The sequence below is a fragment of the Styela clava genome, chromosome 8 (genome assembly GCF_964204865.1).
Source record: "Styela clava chromosome 8, kaStyClav1.hap1.2, whole genome shotgun sequence".
NCBI classification, from domain to species: domain Eukaryota; kingdom Metazoa; phylum Chordata; class Ascidiacea; order Stolidobranchia; family Styelidae; genus Styela; species Styela clava.
In genome coordinates, this window is record NC_135257.1 from 6,288,586 (window position 1) to 6,307,055 (window position 18,470).

General features: G+C 34.5%; 2 protein-coding genes across 3 annotated transcripts in view; one reads left to right on the forward strand and one right to left on the reverse strand.

The window, feature by feature from the left end:
• The window catches only part of LOC120345349 (centrosomal protein of 120 kDa-like), a 46,969-nt gene that overhangs the window by 21,636 nt on the left and 6,863 nt on the right, over positions 1 to 18,470 (reverse strand). Inside the window, exons 8-14 of one of the 2 annotated variants that reach the window (XM_039414768.2) lie at positions 17,513 to 17,668; positions 16,773 to 16,935; positions 15,998 to 16,166; positions 14,925 to 15,074; positions 12,504 to 12,710; positions 11,873 to 11,975; positions 10,975 to 11,124 (exon numbers count right to left, since the gene is read on the reverse strand). In XM_039414768.2, the coding sequence (XP_039270702.2) occupies positions 10,975 to 11,124; positions 11,873 to 11,975; positions 12,504 to 12,710; positions 14,925 to 15,074; positions 15,998 to 16,166; positions 16,773 to 16,935; positions 17,513 to 17,668 (1,098 nt within the window). Of the gene's footprint in view, positions 1 to 10,974; positions 11,125 to 11,872; positions 11,976 to 12,503; positions 12,711 to 14,924; positions 15,075 to 15,997; positions 16,167 to 16,772; positions 16,936 to 17,434; positions 17,669 to 18,470 lie in introns of both variants that reach the window. The other variant, XM_039414767.2, reaches the window with a different exon arrangement.
• On the forward strand, positions 69 to 7,355 carry LOC120345350 (uncharacterized). The gene is made up of 7 exons (XM_039414769.2): positions 69 to 903; positions 973 to 1,038; positions 2,733 to 2,830; positions 3,425 to 3,477; positions 3,895 to 3,999; positions 5,181 to 5,495; positions 6,334 to 7,355. The coding sequence occupies exons 2-7, from the start codon at positions 1,019 to 1,021 to the stop codon at positions 6,787 to 6,789; spliced, it is 1,047 nt and encodes a 348-aa protein (XP_039270703.2). The 5' UTR covers positions 69 to 903; positions 973 to 1,018; the 3' UTR covers positions 6,790 to 7,355.

The following is an 18,470-nucleotide window of genomic DNA, read 5'->3' on the forward strand; positions in this document are numbered from 1 at the left end:
AAGCAGAAAAGACGCAGAAAAGACGCCTTTACTCAAGTAAGGCAGAATCAAATAGGCTATGTTACTGTTAAAATAGTATATTTTAGACATGAAGTCGAAACAAAATTCAGTTCAATTCGAAACAGCTTGATTTGTATCAAAACAATGTTCGGATGGATATGAATCATTTTTGAGAATGAATAAATAATTAGTCGCATTCAGGCATCTAGAGCCAATACACGGAATTCATGGGAACACGGTTGAGTTATAAAAAAATGGACAGAGACTAAACTTTCCGCCAGCCTGGATTGGCAATTGGCCAATTTCAGGTTTCTTATCGAACATTTCTTCATTACCAGTTACTAAATCGAACAGAGTAGCTTATTTCGTAGTTGAAGCATTCAGTAAGTACATTTGACGAAAATAAAACGAACTTCGCTATTCAATCGATCGCTTGAATTGTATCATGAAGGCCAAAATATCACATACGAAATTCAAAATCGATCCCCAAATTTAGCAGCAACCATATTCGGATAAACCGGCGATTTTGGTTAAATTGAAAAAAAAAAAAATGACTAACATTTTGTAAGACTGTCGTAATCTCGTTAGTACTCGATTTTGCAAAATCATTCGGTCGAGAAACAAATTACCACTATTAAATGCGACTGTTCCGAAGCAGAAACACAATTTCAAGGCTTATTCTGTGGAGCAAAGAGACTACCGTTGTAAACTTTGCGAACAATTATAAACACCATTAATAATTAATACTGTACTTACAGGATACATTCGATGTTGCAACATCTCGCAGCACATTTAAAATTTAGCTTAAACCGGCAGATCAGGAAAACATCAAATTTTACAAAAACTTGAAGTAATCGCATTTCTGCTGTAAAAAGGCGGGGACAGACAGCCGTCAACTAATAGGTAACTGTATTACAGCTCAATTGTTTTTTTTAGTACTAATAAATAACATTCTTTTAATTGGCTTTGCAGCATAATAATAGTAATAAAGGAGGGATTACTCAGAAATAAAGGAGACATGTCGGGGTGGCATTTCAAGTAAGTCGAACCTTAGTTGTTTGTTTCTGTTCAATAATGAAAATTGCAAGATAACTTGTGGTCGCTGGACGAGGAAGCCGATGACAGAAGATTGGAAATCTGTATAAACTGCGGTTTTAAATGTGTCAGAGAAACGGCTGTGACTGTCTATTCTGAAAACAATCTGAAACTTTTTTAGAAACCTGAAGTATTTACAGATATATTAGGGTGAAAAAATGGCGAAGACATAAGAATATCATACAGGGCGACACGAATAAAACAGAGCCAATAAATTTTTTTACCTACTTTTACGAAAATGGAAAAAAAAAATTTTTTACACGTTTTGTATGATAGTAAGCAAAAGTCTCAGTAATCTAGCACGCTTTGTACAAAGTTATGTTATCTATGAATATTGTTCCAAACGACCTGGATGCTGTGTTTTGTTTCACCCTGTATTCTGAAATGAGAGCGTGGCTCTTTGAATAAATTTCCAATTCCGCCGCCATTTTATGAATATAAGATACAAATATTTAACTGTAAGTCATACACAATAATGGGTACTCCCGTAGTGTGTGTACCAGGTTAGGGTTAGGCCATAATTTTATTCTGATTTTCCCTATTTTAGTTCTATAATGAGTTCGGGGACTGTCTGTGTTAGCCAAGTAAATATACCCCCTGCCCATAGCCTTCCGTCCATTTACACAACTTGATGTAAAGTAGGCCAGCAAATTAGTTACCTACAAATCACGATAAAACTAGCCTTGTAAAATGACGCGCGTTTGTCGACAAAAATATTACGACATGAATATTGCATATAGCATGAGAGTGTAATACAACTAAAAACAAGTTTTGGCTAAACTAATAAATTGCTTTTACAATGATTGAACTGTCTGTCCGTGTTAAAATATATTTGACTGTCACTGTCAATGTACATAAAGAGTATGGTACAGTAGTAGTATACAGTACAGTACACCGATATTAAGAATTCCTTATGACCATGAAATAACGGGAGAAATCGCATGCTAAAAAAATTGCTTATCGAATTGATAATGAGCATTACCTACTCGATTCCAAATAAACTAAACCGCAACAAATTGAATGATAATACTACAACGAAATTCGAACTTTAGACATAATCAAAGCTACACCCAAGACGTGAAAAATTTATCAAACATCAGTAAACTGCTGTGAACTTCGAAATTTGCATGGATTGAGAAACACATCAAAAATGTGAAATATTCACACAGGATATAAGCAAACTTGTGTCGCATACATTGTTTACCTTAAACCCCAAAACCTCATTCTAACAATCGCTTCGTACTGTAGTTTTAATAATTTTTTCGCCGGACATTCGAAATATTTTGTAAAATACTATTCAAATGATATATTAGAATATTATAAAACGTATGGAAGCAATATATACTACCATATTCATCGAAATTTGGTAATTCATGCCTTCGCAAGGTAATACGATAAAATTCTTCTGCCGAATTTCAATGTTGTCGCAATAAAAAATCATAAAATGGAGGTCGAATTTTCTTATTTACTGGGGGTCGAATACACCAAGTGATTTGCGGGATTAAATTTAATAAAAGAAAATTCAATTTATGTGAGAGTAAACACACATGCATGTAATGAAGTCATAATATGACGTCGTAGGTTTATTTAACATACGAAATTATACTTTGTAATGTGTCATTTTTTTTCAATTTTAGACGGAGAGCGTTTGTTTGCCTGTTGTCTACGGTGTTCTTTGTAACTATTGGCCTTCATACCGTCATAACCTTTGATTGGACGAGAACACAATTTACAGGTTGGTACAATTCACTATTTATTGTTGACAAGGACGCCAATTTGCTACAGTACTGGGTTATAGAAAATCATCTATGTGTTTGTCAAAGAGAAAAAAAAATCAATATATGAACCGCGGTCGAAATTCTCCCGATACATTGTAAAGACGTCCATCTCAAAAGTAAATTTACATTGAGGGAGATACACTGAACATCAGTATCAGTTTGTTACACCAAGTTTCGAATCATTTCGAAATTGCCGTCTCGTAAACATAGGGATACACCATAGAATCAAATACTTTTCATTTCTAAGATGGTATTTCAAATACTCATTATATAATCCATTCGACTGACCGTGTCCAGTTGCATTTCATAAAAAACGATTAAGTTGTCACTCACAAACCGGTAGGCAAGAGCTCGAATTGCAAATTCAGAAATGCCGAAGAAACGCATATGGCGTTCGCCAACAATCAAATGTAGTTGGGAAAAAATATCATATGCAGCAATAAATAAACAAAACAATTTTTTATTTAAGTTGAATTAAAAGTCAACCCAACAATATGATACTGAAATTTAATACCAACCCGGCAACTCCTAAAAAATCCAATATTTGACAGGTCCGGAGGAATTTCTATTACGGGAAGGGCGAAAGGCTTCAGAAAACAATATGGTAAGGGGAATTTTTCTAAACTAAATCACCAGCATTATGGGATAACGTTATAACATAATAGCATTTTGTTTAACAATAGGGAACATTCCTTGCATTCAAATTTTTATAAATGATTCCGATTTAAACTTTGTATGAATATGAGCTATATGTTCCTGTATAATTCACGCCTCGTATAGTATACCGGTATATAATTTAACTATGCAATTCAAGAGTCTTGCTGCACACAAATGTGTTAGTGTGCAGCAGGAGTTTTGAATAGCGTAGAATGGTCATGTTTATTCCTGCTACAGTGCTACAGCATCCTTGCATTATACAAATACCAATCCACTATAGCGCAAAGGCATTGAGGAAGGATTGGAAGTTAGTCTCGCGTAACCTCTACTGGTAGTTATACATAATTTGTTTTAATTTGTTTAGAACAATGCCAGGCAGTTGGCATCATACGATAATCTCAGTCCAGAAGAACCGCTGGATGATTACAGAAACGAGGGAACGCTGGAGAACGCAAAAATTCAAGACCTGGTAAGTCTGGCCACACATTTCGGATTTCTAAGATTAGAAAAGTGCAAGAATTTGGGTTACCGAAATTCTTCATTAAAGGTTCTCTTACAAGTAAGACTTCCTTTTTCCCATTTTTGGTACGAAATCATTCTTAATGTAGAGGCATTTGTATCAAATGGGATTTTGCAGCAAAACAGTCCCATTTAAAACGTATTATATTGAAATAACGCCTTGGTCAGATTTGAAGTCCATATGTTAGTTATTTCTCAACACCGAGGCGAATCGAACAAATAAATCCAAACGATAATTTTAGTTAGAGAAACAAGTCACAACGCGAGAACAGCGCTTATAAATCGCAGGGCTAGGGTAAAACTATTGGCTTTCAGGTATATTTGGTCAGGGTGGCGACGTTATTTTTTGTTGGGAAATACAAAAGAATAATTTGAAATATCCGGCATCGAGTCAGCTATACTGACTGGTCAAATTTTACGTATAATAATAAAATGCGACCTATTCAATCTTCGAATAAAACAATTTGAAGGGGTAGGCGTGTTTGACAACTGTTGGGTGACGAAAACAAATCAATGGTACATGAATAAGAGGGAGAAAGTACATATAGGCAAGATTTGAGTTATAAACATAAATTCTTTGGCTCAGAAAAATGACTAAAAAAAAAAGCTGTTGAAAGTAATTTTTATTTGGAATGAAATTTTAAAATTTTCAACTAAACAAACTAAAGCAATACCGCATCGAAATTTAAGTTTTACTTAGTGCCACAAAGTACCTGTATCTGGCGGTTAGGACGCGTCCTTGATTTCGTCTATTATCTGTTATATTATATGAGAATAGTACACGTGTGTTTTTCTTCGCAAGCGGACGAAATATCGACCAATATTTGAATAGATACACGAGGTGCAACCCGATTCATCAATAATGAAATGACACGGACTAGCACAAGATAACAAATGTATACGAATGTTTTGTTTTAATAACAAGCGTTACTCCGGTCTATGTTTAATCGGTTTATAATTAACAAGTTTTAATAAGTTCCTCAAGTTGTTGCGCAAAATGATACAGGACCATTCCGTCAAAAAACGATAATGATTTATTCATAAAAGTTTTCAAATTTTATCAAATTCGAGTATTGTCTGAACACCCCTGTGTCATGGCGTAACATTGAAAAAAGACCAATTTTCTTTTAGATCCCTCCAAATAAAGTCAAGGAACCGCCAAAGCTACCACTCGGCCCTATGCATCGACCAGGTCCAGTGTTGCAAGACATTAAAGGAACGTATGTACAACTGAAAGACGACCAAGACGACGAAGTTGAATTTCATGCTTGTAACGCTAGGGGAACGTTAGATATGAGAGCATATCCGTTTGTTGACGCAAGAAGAATATATTGTGGAGATTCAAAAGGGATGTATGGATTATTGAAACCGCCAGGAGCGATACCGTTGGATATATTGGAAAATGAACTGAAAACGAATAAATTGAATGCTTCGTCTGGCGGAACGGTATGCTAGCTTGATAATGTTATCTCATGCAAGCAATTAGAAAAAAAAAGTCAAATTCGTAATATTGAAACATTGAAATAGTAAACAAAGATAGTCTGGAGAGATATTTCAGTTTTAAATGGTATTGTAAACTGAAGATGCTTCCATAATGTGTTTTTAATTAAAATTCAGACATAGGGATTAGTGAATTTAAACAATGAAAATCCATGACAAAATTGCTGACCTGACAATGATAATAAATTACACTAACTAAACAATGAAACCAAATAGAATTTTAGAATATCATCAATTCTGAATATGTAATACCCCTGCCACCAAATGCAAAAGATAGGGAAAATTGGACAGAATCAAAATTTCCAAAATTGAGATGTAAAATACCTTGAGCCACTCGAAACAAAAATTCTACAGAACGAACTTTATATATGCTTTATATATTCGAGTATTGTATACGAAAATTGGATCTGGCATTCAAAGTGGAAAATGTATAAAGCAAACCTTCAAAAACTAATATGCAAAAATACTAGGAATGTGAGGAATTATCAAAAATTATTCTTCCCGTCACAAGGGGTTAAACGTGTATACCGGTATAAGTGAAAAAAAAATTAACAAACAATTAATATGCTGATTCGATATTACACCAGATGTACCGTAGTGGTCACTACTCACTGGTCAGTATGTCGGTCATTATATGTATAATATAGTAAGTCAGCAAAAAGTCAAATACATACCTTGTATTACATGGGCGAAAGGTTCAGATTGGGGTAGATAATGACATAATAGAAAAAAATGATTAATGTATTGAAAAAAATTGAAATAAATGAATTTTAATCATTTTCAGATTTCAAAGCTCGACATCGCCGTGGACCCTCCAATGGCATTGGATGGCATTTCAGTATCAGGAGTCGGTAACGTGATAAAAGCCAAACAATTTTCCATTTCCAAGAACGGAAATATCGCCCACGCGAGAACTAATAGAACAATATTATCTGCAAGCGGAAAAACGTACTACACGAACTCTATATTATTTTTTCCACCTATTTTATCAGAGCAATGGGTACTTATGGCTTTTCTAAGAACGTTGTACACCGAATGTTCAGTTACTTCAAGGTTTACTGCGGTGACTGTTAACCACGCTTCGGTGCATGGAAAGAGCGTAGCCGCTCCGTTTTGCGTTTTCCTAAACACATTCGGAGGTGGGATTAAAAATGCTTACGTTTTATGGGAAGGTGACTGCAAAACGAATCCTTTGCCGAAAAGGCTAACAAAATGTAAAGTAAGCGACGCTAGTATATAGCACAGATCTTACAACCATATATTATCGACTCAGGGAATACAAATTTAACTGAAAGTACCTTTTTCTTTTTTTGACCGACATATTGAATTGTAATAATGTCGAATACCTGAATTTTGTTCAATTCATATTTGTTAGTTGCAAGCAACTTTTTCTAAACTGAGTTCTACTTGCCAAATATTATGGGTTGTATTACTGGGGGAATGAAAGCGTATTATAAGTCCCGCAAAATAATTTACTATTAGACTCTATAACCAAAAAGGTATGATCCGACCCATCCACTGTCACAAAACGCCATTTTCGTTTTTGTAGTTAATTCCGTACAATGGATATAATTAGGATAATCTCTTAAAAAGTCACACCACAGGTGTTTAAAGTTCATATGAAAGACAATTGCATTAAACTTCAAGTTGGTTCGCATTCTCAAAAATTATTCAAATGTGTGATAGCCTAGCACTGATTAGACTAGGGCAAACAATATACTTATGGGCTACGGCAATATTATAAAAGTACTGTTCTTCGTCACTGTGTTACTGCTGCTATATATTTTATTAAACTTCGAAAAAATATCTGTTAACGTCTTGTATAGAAGGTTGAATTACGGGGAACGCTTATAGAGACAGTAGGCTTGCACGTAATTTACAAATTTACGGAATTACGGAATTATTTCGAATTACGCAAGCGAAGTCACGAATTACGTAAAGTCGTAATTATTGGTCGAGCGCTTTCGCGATTGAAACGAGCTCTCTTCAGAGCAGTCAATTCCGTCGATTGTAAAAAATTAAAGTTTAAGTAAAAGAAGTTAGAGTTCCGGTATTCGCAGCCGTTTTTCTCTCTCTTGTTAGGCAGATGGGGAGGGCATAACGCGTCATTTACTAACCTATTATCAACTTATCTAAGATGGCCAATGTACATATTAACCGTAAATAAGGAATAGAATTGTGTCGAGACCGATGGACGCCAACACACCTGGTTTCAATTTCTTCGGGTGAAATGAGTGAAGAATGTAAGAGATCAACTTATAAAACATGGTCTATTTGTAAATGTCGTGATAATTAATGTCGCGCTTATCAAACAGCAAGAGACGGAAGAGAAATTGCGTAATGAACCAACGCAACTTAGTCCTTTCGGCATCGGTAAAGCGATTGAGACGGCAGAGAAACAACATTACGACGGGATTTCCCGTGTTTATTCTGCGCGAAATCCATTTTCTATTACAAAATCTTGATGTTCTGTTACCGGTTTTATCGTTATATATCTGTCCGGACTTGGCATTGCTCAATATGTTTTTCACAATGCCTCGCAAATCGCAATATGTCGGCCAAATATGATTACCAAATGCGGCAACTTATTTTGATTTATCGTCGACCTGAATACCACCGGCACTCGACCAAACTTGTGTCAATCTTGGCAAATAGGATTGTCGACTTGAGTTAGAAAAATAAATTAATATTTTCATGAGTGCAAAATAAATGTCACAAAATGCATTGTTTTGCGATATAACTTTGTATTTTCGGAGAAGGCATGTCATATAAGTACGGTATTTTAAATAATGCGCAAATAATTAATATTTGATCTAAATTTATCGTAAATAATGTTATAACATTTAGGCCGTGAAATGATTTAATGTAAAATGAAGCATGGAATTCGGAATATCGTCAATAAGTCGGCATCAATAATTATTATAAAATGGTAACTAAGTAGTAAAGTCGGATATTGTAAAAAACGGTGAAATAACAAGTCTTCGTCGCGAGGCAAGCGAAAGTATAATCAAACGAGAGAATACGCTTGTAGTTGATTAATAAATTAGCAACCCGGAATTTTTATTCAATACGAAAGTCGTATTAATACGTCAATACGATTTTAAAAAAGTGAACTATCGTTTCTTAAATATATTACCAGTGTTGGTAATGATAAAATTGATCGCATAAAATTTGGTGATAAAGTTGATAAAGGAAAATCAAAGCTAATACAAAAGATAAAAATCAGAATAAAATTATTTTGAATTCACTCCTTGATATTTGTCTTTAACATCTGTCTCCGGCGTGTGGTACTGCCGGGAATATGAAAACCAAACTTCGATGTCCCATTCGGAATAGAAGTGGATTAAATTGGTTGGTATGCTAGGTTTAAATGTGTGAAAAAAATATCGCAATTACGGGGTCATTACGTAATCGATTTGGCCGTAATTACGGAATTGATTTTTGTCAATTACGTGCAAGCCTAAGAGACAGTATAGAAAATGGTTCGTAGAAGTATATCAGCTATCGGAATGCTATTCAGGGCAGTGTTTTATCTAGATAGTGGGCCTGAGGATTTTTGAAATGAGCCTGGAGTTCTTTCTCAATGGGAAGAAATACAGTAGGTCCCAAGAAAAATGTTATGGTTTTGTACCAAGATTTGAAAGTTCAACTTGACAATCTAATAAAGAGGCACAAGGATTAGTTTGGCCATTGACAATTTTACTTTATTGTTGATATTTATATCGTGTTTATTCGAAATTTTTATCAAAGCTTTTGTTGACCTTAATTTTTTTTTGCCACTGAAAATGAGCCACAGGAGAATAAGGGTTGATAACCACAACTTTAGGGCATCATTGAAATGTAGGCTTACTTGAGACTGAGCACAATCGGCTGGAAACGAAAAATTTTCTATACAAAAATTGTCATCGCGCATTAACTCTGCTTAGGCTAATTAAAATTGTCCAAACTCTGACGTTGTTTGTACTTTGTACATGCGTAAGTACATTTGTAAGTTTATGATGAAGAATACAGTGCTTAGTAAAACGTATCTAGGGTTTCAAGAGGAATGGGTCAATATTGGAAGATTTCAGTAGAGTCAAGAAGATCTAAATTTTCGCAATAGATAAAATCACTCTTGAATATTATTATTGATTGAAGTTGGTTCACGTTAATACATTGTCGTTTCAATTTGCCTAACGATTATGTGAAAGATTTTAAAACCAGTCGAGAAAAGTTAAATTTTCATTCTCATCAAGACATCCCTTAAATAATATTGATTTGGAAGATGTAGAAAAAATTTAAAATCCGTCAATGTATTCTATTAAAGTAAGGAACGCAGGTTAAGTTTAACAGACAGTGCATATGATAGAATTGAAAACCGATGCAAATTCATTTAAATGGCGTGAAAAACGGTGGCATGCGTTTTAAAAATACGATACTACATAAAACTGTTGGTTGTAAACAGTCGTTGTTCTTATAAATAGCCTGCGATCGAGTTGTCCAGAATATCTAATCATTGTTAGCAAACATAGTCAGCACTGATTATTATATAACTCAACACCACTATCCTATTAAATTGGCAATCAAGTCACCGTTGATCAAATACGCTTGTAGCGCTGACAAATACCAGCCCTCGATGAACATAAAATGTAAAAAGAAACCAGTATCTACAATCTACATGCAAACAAAAATATAAAATTGTATTCTTTTTTAAATTCCTATAATCTGGCGGTCTATTGTAATTATCGATTAGAACTTAGAAGGTGCTCCAGAAGTGTGTGTACCAATATGAAGGTAACTAATTTTGATCGCATACTTACATCAAGTTGTGTAAAAAAACTGAAACCTATGGGCAGGGGGTATATTCACTTGGCTAACACAGACAGTCACCGAACTCGTAAATAAGTAATAGATCTAAAATAAGGAAAAACGGAATAAAATTATGGCCTAACCCTAACTTGGTACACATACTACGGGAGTACCGGTTAGAATGCCTAACGTAATGATAACAACCTATGCAATTCCCGATTAATTTTTATTTTCAAGTGCCTCCATCAATACTTGAGACAATGAGAAGTAAAGTAAACAAGGGGATAATAGCAAGTGTAAATTTGAACAATTACCAAGAACTACCACTTGTAAATCAACGCTACTCTCATTAGTCACTAGCACACTTGTTTTGTGATTTTCCTTGGTATAGTATTAATAACTCTGCAGAAATCTTACACAATTCTGCATTTTAAAATGGTATGTTAATAAAAACATTGATATTGAAACTTTAAATTCCAATTGAATTCGAGCATTTTCACTCTTGTTATATTACTCACAAAATCAATTGAATCAAGGGCAAATTATATTTCAAACTGTGACCAACATCTCCTAAAAAAACATAAAATTCCACTCGATTTTACCGGGATTTTCTTTGCTAATTTTAAAATAAGATTACCTGATGTTCAAAATTTTCCTCCTGTTGCTCTTTCCATAATTCAAGTTCCATTGCTGTTCGATATTCTGCACTTTCTCGGGGCTCTTCCACAACGACTCGGGCTGATGCAGCAGATTGTTGTGGAACTTTGTTTTGTTTCATTTGATCGCGCTATCAATATGTTAAATGAGAAAATTGGTACATAATAATATGATTTTATTTAAACAATGCTGGCAGACGTAGAATGAAAACTTTTACAAAAGACGTTGATAAAATATGACTACAGGCGCAAACTACTTCTCGCACTTCCACAGAAAGTCGTTAGTTTTCCAATTGTTTCAATCAGTAAAAATTCACATTAACTTTATGGTTGGAGTGTATAAAATTGACAGATTTAGATTTTGGAATTTTCTGAATGTCCAATTATGTGGAGTGTTACAGGTAATATCAACAAACTAACTTTTCTGTTCAATTCCAAAAATCAAAATATCTTCAGAATTACCAATCTGCACTGTCTGTGAATTTCAAGGTTCTAACTCTATCAAGTTAGCAAATCACACACGTACATATCACCAAAGCAAGAATAATATGACAGCAGATAAAAATTTACATTCTTTTTTTATAGCCCAGTACACACAAATTATACACAGAATAACACAGTATCCCCCCTCCCCAAAATCAAACACCCTTCCGATTAAGAGGTGTGATACCACACTTTAAAATCCTAACTTAAATGTAATTGTATTGAAATACCCAGAGAATGGTGCATATACCATAACAGATGGTCGGTCAAATAGATAACACAGTACAGTTTAAGAATTAAAAATAGTTTTATGGCTATTAGCAAAATATTGAAGTGAAAAGCTGGGGAGCATACTGGGTACACGCGAAGCAGATGAATAAAAGATAATCAACTAACCTGTTTTTGTTGTTGTTGAGGAATTAGAAGCTTCTGTTCTCTGACAGTGCCATAATCTTCCAGTGTCAAGGCAAGGTTAAGATCAGCTACTTTTTTATTGGGACTGTAGATACAAACAGAGAAATTTACTAAAAGTACTCGGCTATTTATTTAGGATTTACATATTCATCCAAGGGGAAGAGGAAAGCCGGTAAGACAGCTTAATAATAGGGCGAACCATGGCCTCTCGTTAGATTACCATTCCACGTCGGGTATGGACACAGGAGTTCAGCAATTCTCTTATATCCTTATCCAAAGGATTTAAATCTACAAAACCCAAGCAGGGTGATCAGAAGTGGAGTGAAGAGGGTATTCGTAACGCACAGCCTGATGTACCACACTACCGAGCCAATTTTCAATTCAATCAATCTGGTTCCAGTCAGGTCTTGCAACAAATTTATTTAGCAGAAATAATTTTCAACAATGAGAAGAAAATGATATACACATGAATTAAAAGTAGTGAGAGCAAAGTTGTTTGAAACTGGATTAGATCAGCGCTTGACACAAAACTCAAAATAATTCTAGTTATACTGTTAAGGAAAAAGTCAATAAAAATTGTGCAAGGTCTGACCACACAATGCACTTCACCTACCCCTGAACAGACATCATGTGTACCATTGATGAATACGACCATCTTATGCCTTGCTTTCCTTGTTTTACATTTCCTGTGCCTTCCCCAGGACTGATAAACTGCACAGGATCTTGCGTCATCAATACGGGCAAAGGTACAGCAACAGCTCCAATCAACATGTCACTACTCTCTTTGTCTCGATGCCACAATTCAGCAATCAATGGAACACTGAAACACAATAAGAAAATAGCCAGGTTCATCTTTTTAAAATAACAAGATGAATATAAGTGACTGTGGTAGGCATACAATTTTGAAAGTATCCATATGAAATTTATAATTGGAACATAGAATATATTCACAATAGTGGGAATCAGATTCTCCAACGACAAGAATTAATTTCATCTTAAATTGTGTTAAATATGGTATAAAATTTGAAAAAAACAGGCAACTTTATTTGGATGATCTGAAAAAATGTCAAAAAAAAAGTTATTTGCCCAACCATTATTAACTTTTACAAGATAATGAAAATAAATGCTGTGTTGACAAAACTTCAAACAAAAAAGGCAACCGCAACATTTCCCCCTTGGGATACAAACATCAGGGCACTCCCTATAAATAAATAAAGAGCAAATGGGCAAACATAGTTAACATAGTGATATAGATGCTACTGTTAAAAACGATATATTATTGAGACTTAAACAATATAAAAAATGAAAAAATGCATTACATTTTGTGGTAATTCATAATTATCACAAACAAAATAAAAACTTATTGTCACGAGTTTCTATTTGAAATCACTAAATATATTTAACAGGATCACAAAAATTCTTACTTTTCATTCACGAAAGGAGCACATTAAAAGAAACTTAAGGTTCCTCACTTATAAGTGAGGAATTCCACATGGTTGAGAATAAAACAAACATTTAGAAAAACTGGATTACCCTAATCCAATAACAATAAATTACTATGCATCATGTACTGTGAAAAGCATATTATTTTGTCTTAAACATACAATTTTCAATATTAGTTGACTTTGAAAATAAATTTTCCAAATTCTCATCTTTTTCTTTTAATCAGTATTCCAACAATTTTATTTGAACAAATAAAAATATAGACAGCGGACAAAATTTTTCATTTCTGGTATTTTAATTATGTTGTGACTCAACTTGACTATGACTATAAAACCTGGCAATAGAAATTCTCCACTCAAAACCTATACGGTAACAGTCAAACAAAAAAGTTTAATAACGCTGATTCACACTGTACACAATGTAGTTTATGAAACTGTTTTTATCAGATTTTATTCATGATAACTTGTGATTACAAAGGATGTGGTAATCTTTATTAGATATTGAATAAAATTATATTTCTGCGTTATATCCAAATTCATTGTTTGCATTACCCCTGGTCTACTTTTAATATTTTACTCATTAAATTTACATTAACAACAAGCACATGGCATAATATCGTCAATAACACTAAATAGCGCCACCTACAAGCATATAAATAACAAATTAGATATTATGATTTGAATTCCTCCTGGCAAATAAAAGATATAGGTTTAAAAAAGGAAGACTGATTATCAGGTCGAACTGGGTAGTCAGATTATATTTTCCCTTGCAAAGACTGGGTTGGCAGTAGATACTAGCAACCCAAATCAAACAGTAATCAGTACAACAGTCAAGAAATCCTCTCATAAATTAAAAGCCGTGTGGTTGAAATTTGAATATTCCGAAGAGTCAAAAGTGAGAATTTCCAAGTCAATTATATTTGTTTTCAATCATGATTAAGATTTGAAATATTATTCACCCCAGAGCTGAATGAAGATCGTAAAACTTTCCGTACTGAACATCCCTGGGTACATTTTCATGCTGATCAGAAACACACACAGTACATTTTCATGTTAATCAGGAACACACACAGTGTTATCAGTAGTACAATGGAATAATGGTCCCATCCTACCATTTATTAGTCAGTTGACTCGAGGGCCCCAAAATTCAGAATAAAACAAACAGTGACTGGAAGTGTTTTCTTTTTTCTTTTCCAAGTCTGTTTTATCTACTGCGGAAATAAACTTTTTTCATATTCCCCAACCTATTCCAATGCTTTTTAGTTTAGTATAGTGACTTTTCCATACTTTACAGTCATTATTTGACAAAGTCAAAATTGACTGGACAATTCGCTAAGCCTCAGGACTATGCTTGCCAACACACCACTAAATACCCTTTGCAAGTTTGCAGCTTTGAATTAATTCCGAAACGAATTGCTAACTGTTCCAATGTCCGACATGGACTGATAACCGGCCGAGTCGCTTCAGTTTGCTGTCTGATCGAGTCATCTTATCGATTTTCCTCTTCCCCGGAATAAGTAGAAAAATTCTATACTGTCACTGAATATGCAAACACATCTTAGGGTAGTAAAATCTCGGAATCTGAACATTACCTGTTAAATGTATTGTGCAATAATGGAGCAGTACATGCAAAATCAAATGTACATAAAGATCGAGGTAGAGTTGTCTGAATATTTCTTGGAATTTCAACAGGTGGGTTCGTCAATACAGGAGCAGCACTTCCAAAGAATGGATATGTGTATCTGAAAATTTGCAAAGCTATATAACGTGAAAATGAACAAAAATTGTTCCTATTTGGACTTGAAAGACAAATTTGAAATACAATTCAGGGCACCTTCGACTAGTGGTTAAATTAAAACGTTAGATTTTCCATGATGGCATCGCAAGTTAAAATCTCGGCTTTAACTCCATGCCCATCATCTAAACTAGGGTCTAATAAGTTGGGTAGACAATGAAAAACAGAAAAGATTCCAGCCATTCCAAATTTTAGAAGCTTTTTATCTAGCAGTTGCTGCTTGTGCACAGCCTTGTTTGGAGTGATAGTTGTAAAAGGAACTATTTTCATATAGATTTTACTTACTGGATGTAGCTGTGATAGAGTGTTTTACTCATTGCTAGATAAGAGTGGATTCCTATTTAGACTCAATTGAGTTGAGAGGTAATATAAAAAGCCGGTTTTTGAAAATAATAGACAGGAAAATATCATACAAAAATTATCTAAAGAGATTTTCTTTAAAATCAAAAACAAGAAAAAAAATTATTGGAAATTTTGATCCATAATTTGTTTTATGAGAATATTGGTAAGAATGGATGTCTCTCAGAGTGTCAACTCCTTTATTTGGTTCAGTAATACTAGCAGCCATGTTTCTGCAGTAATCAGAGTCTCGAAAAAGCTATGATAGACTAGTATAGAGTTGGCTATCAGTACTCTTAAATGGCAAGCGGTTAATAAATATTTAGAAACAAAATGATGGGTATGAACATGTAAACCAGTTTATAAGTGCCAAATCAAAAGTCAAAAAAATTCTTAAAAGAAGCATCAAAAATGTTGCAATGGTAAAGTATTTTCTGTGGTCAAGTTGGGGAACATTCATTGAAATGAATAATTTCATTACTCCAAACCAATTGTATATGTTCAATCAGGTCCAAAGAAAACAATACTCACTTGATAAATGCGTTGCAAGTAAATGGTAAATCTAGATCAGCAATACTTTTCAAATGAAGAGAAAACCTATAATGTCTTGCTTGTGGTGGTACAACAGGATGTGTTGCTGTTGTTGTTAATCCACTACTCTCTGTCACGCTTATAGGATCTTGTGTCGAAACAGCGGATACTAAAAAATTACCAAATTCACAATTATTATCTAAGAAACTTGACAAAAGTGTTTTCTGTCAGGTGCGGGGTAATTGAAACATTATACAAACAAACTATGGCTAGTTTGAAACTGACTTCTGATTTGCAAACCATTTCACATGAATAAAATATGGGTAGTCTTTACTTATTTTGTAATTTTTGAAGACAACTTTCATTAACACTGTTTAACTTATCACACCACCTTAAGTTTCATGGTGAAAGTGTTTTTATCCAGAACATTTGCCTTTCACAATTCTTACTCACAAGCCAAGTCAACATTGACTAACATCATATCACATATAAGAACTACGGTATATCACAAAGAAATGATGAGTAAAAATAGGGGTTGTTTATGGAGTTACTTGTCACAGATTACAAATACCATCGTTAATAATCAGGCTATACATGTGACATTGGGATAGGACTTGAAGATCATTAGGGCATGGCAAAAGTTATTTCTTGAATAAATACATGAAATTGGCTAGAACACATGGGCCCTGTAGGCATTTGATAGTGTAAAGCGACAGTGTTTTTAAACCTTTGTTATTTGAAATATGGTAATATGTCGTAATATTAAAATCCAAACCTGGCTTCCTCTCAACTTTCCTTTGTTCCTTCTTATCTTTCGCAATTCTTTTGACGTTGGTCTCAGAATCATTATGGATACTATCAGCTTCATCATCGGTATCCAAAGTAAACGATTTCATTTCAGGCAAGGGCGGTGTAGGAGTTGATGTTCTCTGACCCACCTGAAAAAAATTCATTTACTAATTTACTGACCACACATAACTGGTGGGCAAACCCCATCCCTAATAGCATTCTTTGTGCATGAAATTGTAAATAAAAGTTCATGCTATAAGCGAAGAAAATAATTTTACGAATGCAATCTTCCGATTTGGTGCAAATGTTACAGTTACAAGGTGAGATGAGATTGAAGAGCCCTTAAGGTATTTGGTTTAATCCTTACCAAATAACGGGAATAAGTTAAACCTACAGAAGAATTTAGAGCTCTAAGTATAGCATATTTGTTGGCTGTATTCCTTAGAATATGACTAAGTCTGTAAGACTTAAAAACAGGATTCTGGACTTAGAAGTGGAATTACCTAAGACACTAACTAAAAACGCACTAGATACAGCCTCTGCATATGCTCATGTTTTTTCGTAGCAAGACAGCTAGCTTCACAGCCGACGATGGTCACATCAATGTGAGCAGTACAGTTTTCCAAATATAACTACCCCTAACAATACCTCAGTTTCAGGAGAAAGAGGTTTTCTTGGCATTTCAGGAGTTTCTCCTGCCTTTTTCAGTTTCGTTTCCTTGCTCACTTTTTTTGGTTTTTGTTTATCAGGAAGAACATCTCTTTCAGGTACATCTTGTGGAGCTGCATCGTCACTCGATAGTAAATGTCCTGTTGTCAAAACATCACCTTGTTGACCAATTTTGGTTGGAACTGGTGGTATGGAGTCATCAATAAATGGCGTCTAAAACAATGCAATATAATATTATTATTCCTGGATAGTTTATTTATTGTGTCAAATTGTGGCAACATCACAGAAATTCAAATATGACATTATCTACAACAGTGGTTCCCAACCGCCGGTCTGTGAAGCTTTTTTGCCGGTCCGCAAGAAATTTCGCTGTTTTTAGGCAGTCTCAATCGCTTTGCCGAAAACTGAGGTTGCGTTTGTTTATTGCGCAATTTCTCTTTCGCCGTCATATTGCGACATTTTGGCGACGTCTTTCGTGACATATTGGCGCCGAGTAATCACACTTTTCGCTTTATCGGCTGCGATTTATCGCTCCATCAAATCTCGCAAGATTCAGAAACCTAAAAATCGGCAGGCGTGCTTTTTCTGTTCTGCATGCTTTTCCTGATTAATATGACAATCCATATAAAACGTTATGCATATTTCTTTGTTCGAACCAGAAAACAGAAAAGAACAGTATAATACCCCAGTAAGATATGAACTTGTTGCGACCCTACAGGTGGTCACGAGACGCGCAAAAAAGCATGGGCCGCTGAGATTTTTTCCAATATTTTGAACAGCCACAGTAGGATTGGGCCTGGTGCCAAGTTATCGACGACTTTGTCATTGTAATGTAAATTCATTTCGTTTGAGGCGTCGGTCAACTACAGAGTGATTAATATTATAAACCCGATGAAAAAGAAAAAGCTTGATTAAAATTAGGATTTTACTTTACAGTCCAGATTTAAAGAAGAATCACTGTCACAATTTTGGATATCTCTTGATAACGGATACCAATGAGCATATATACACATTG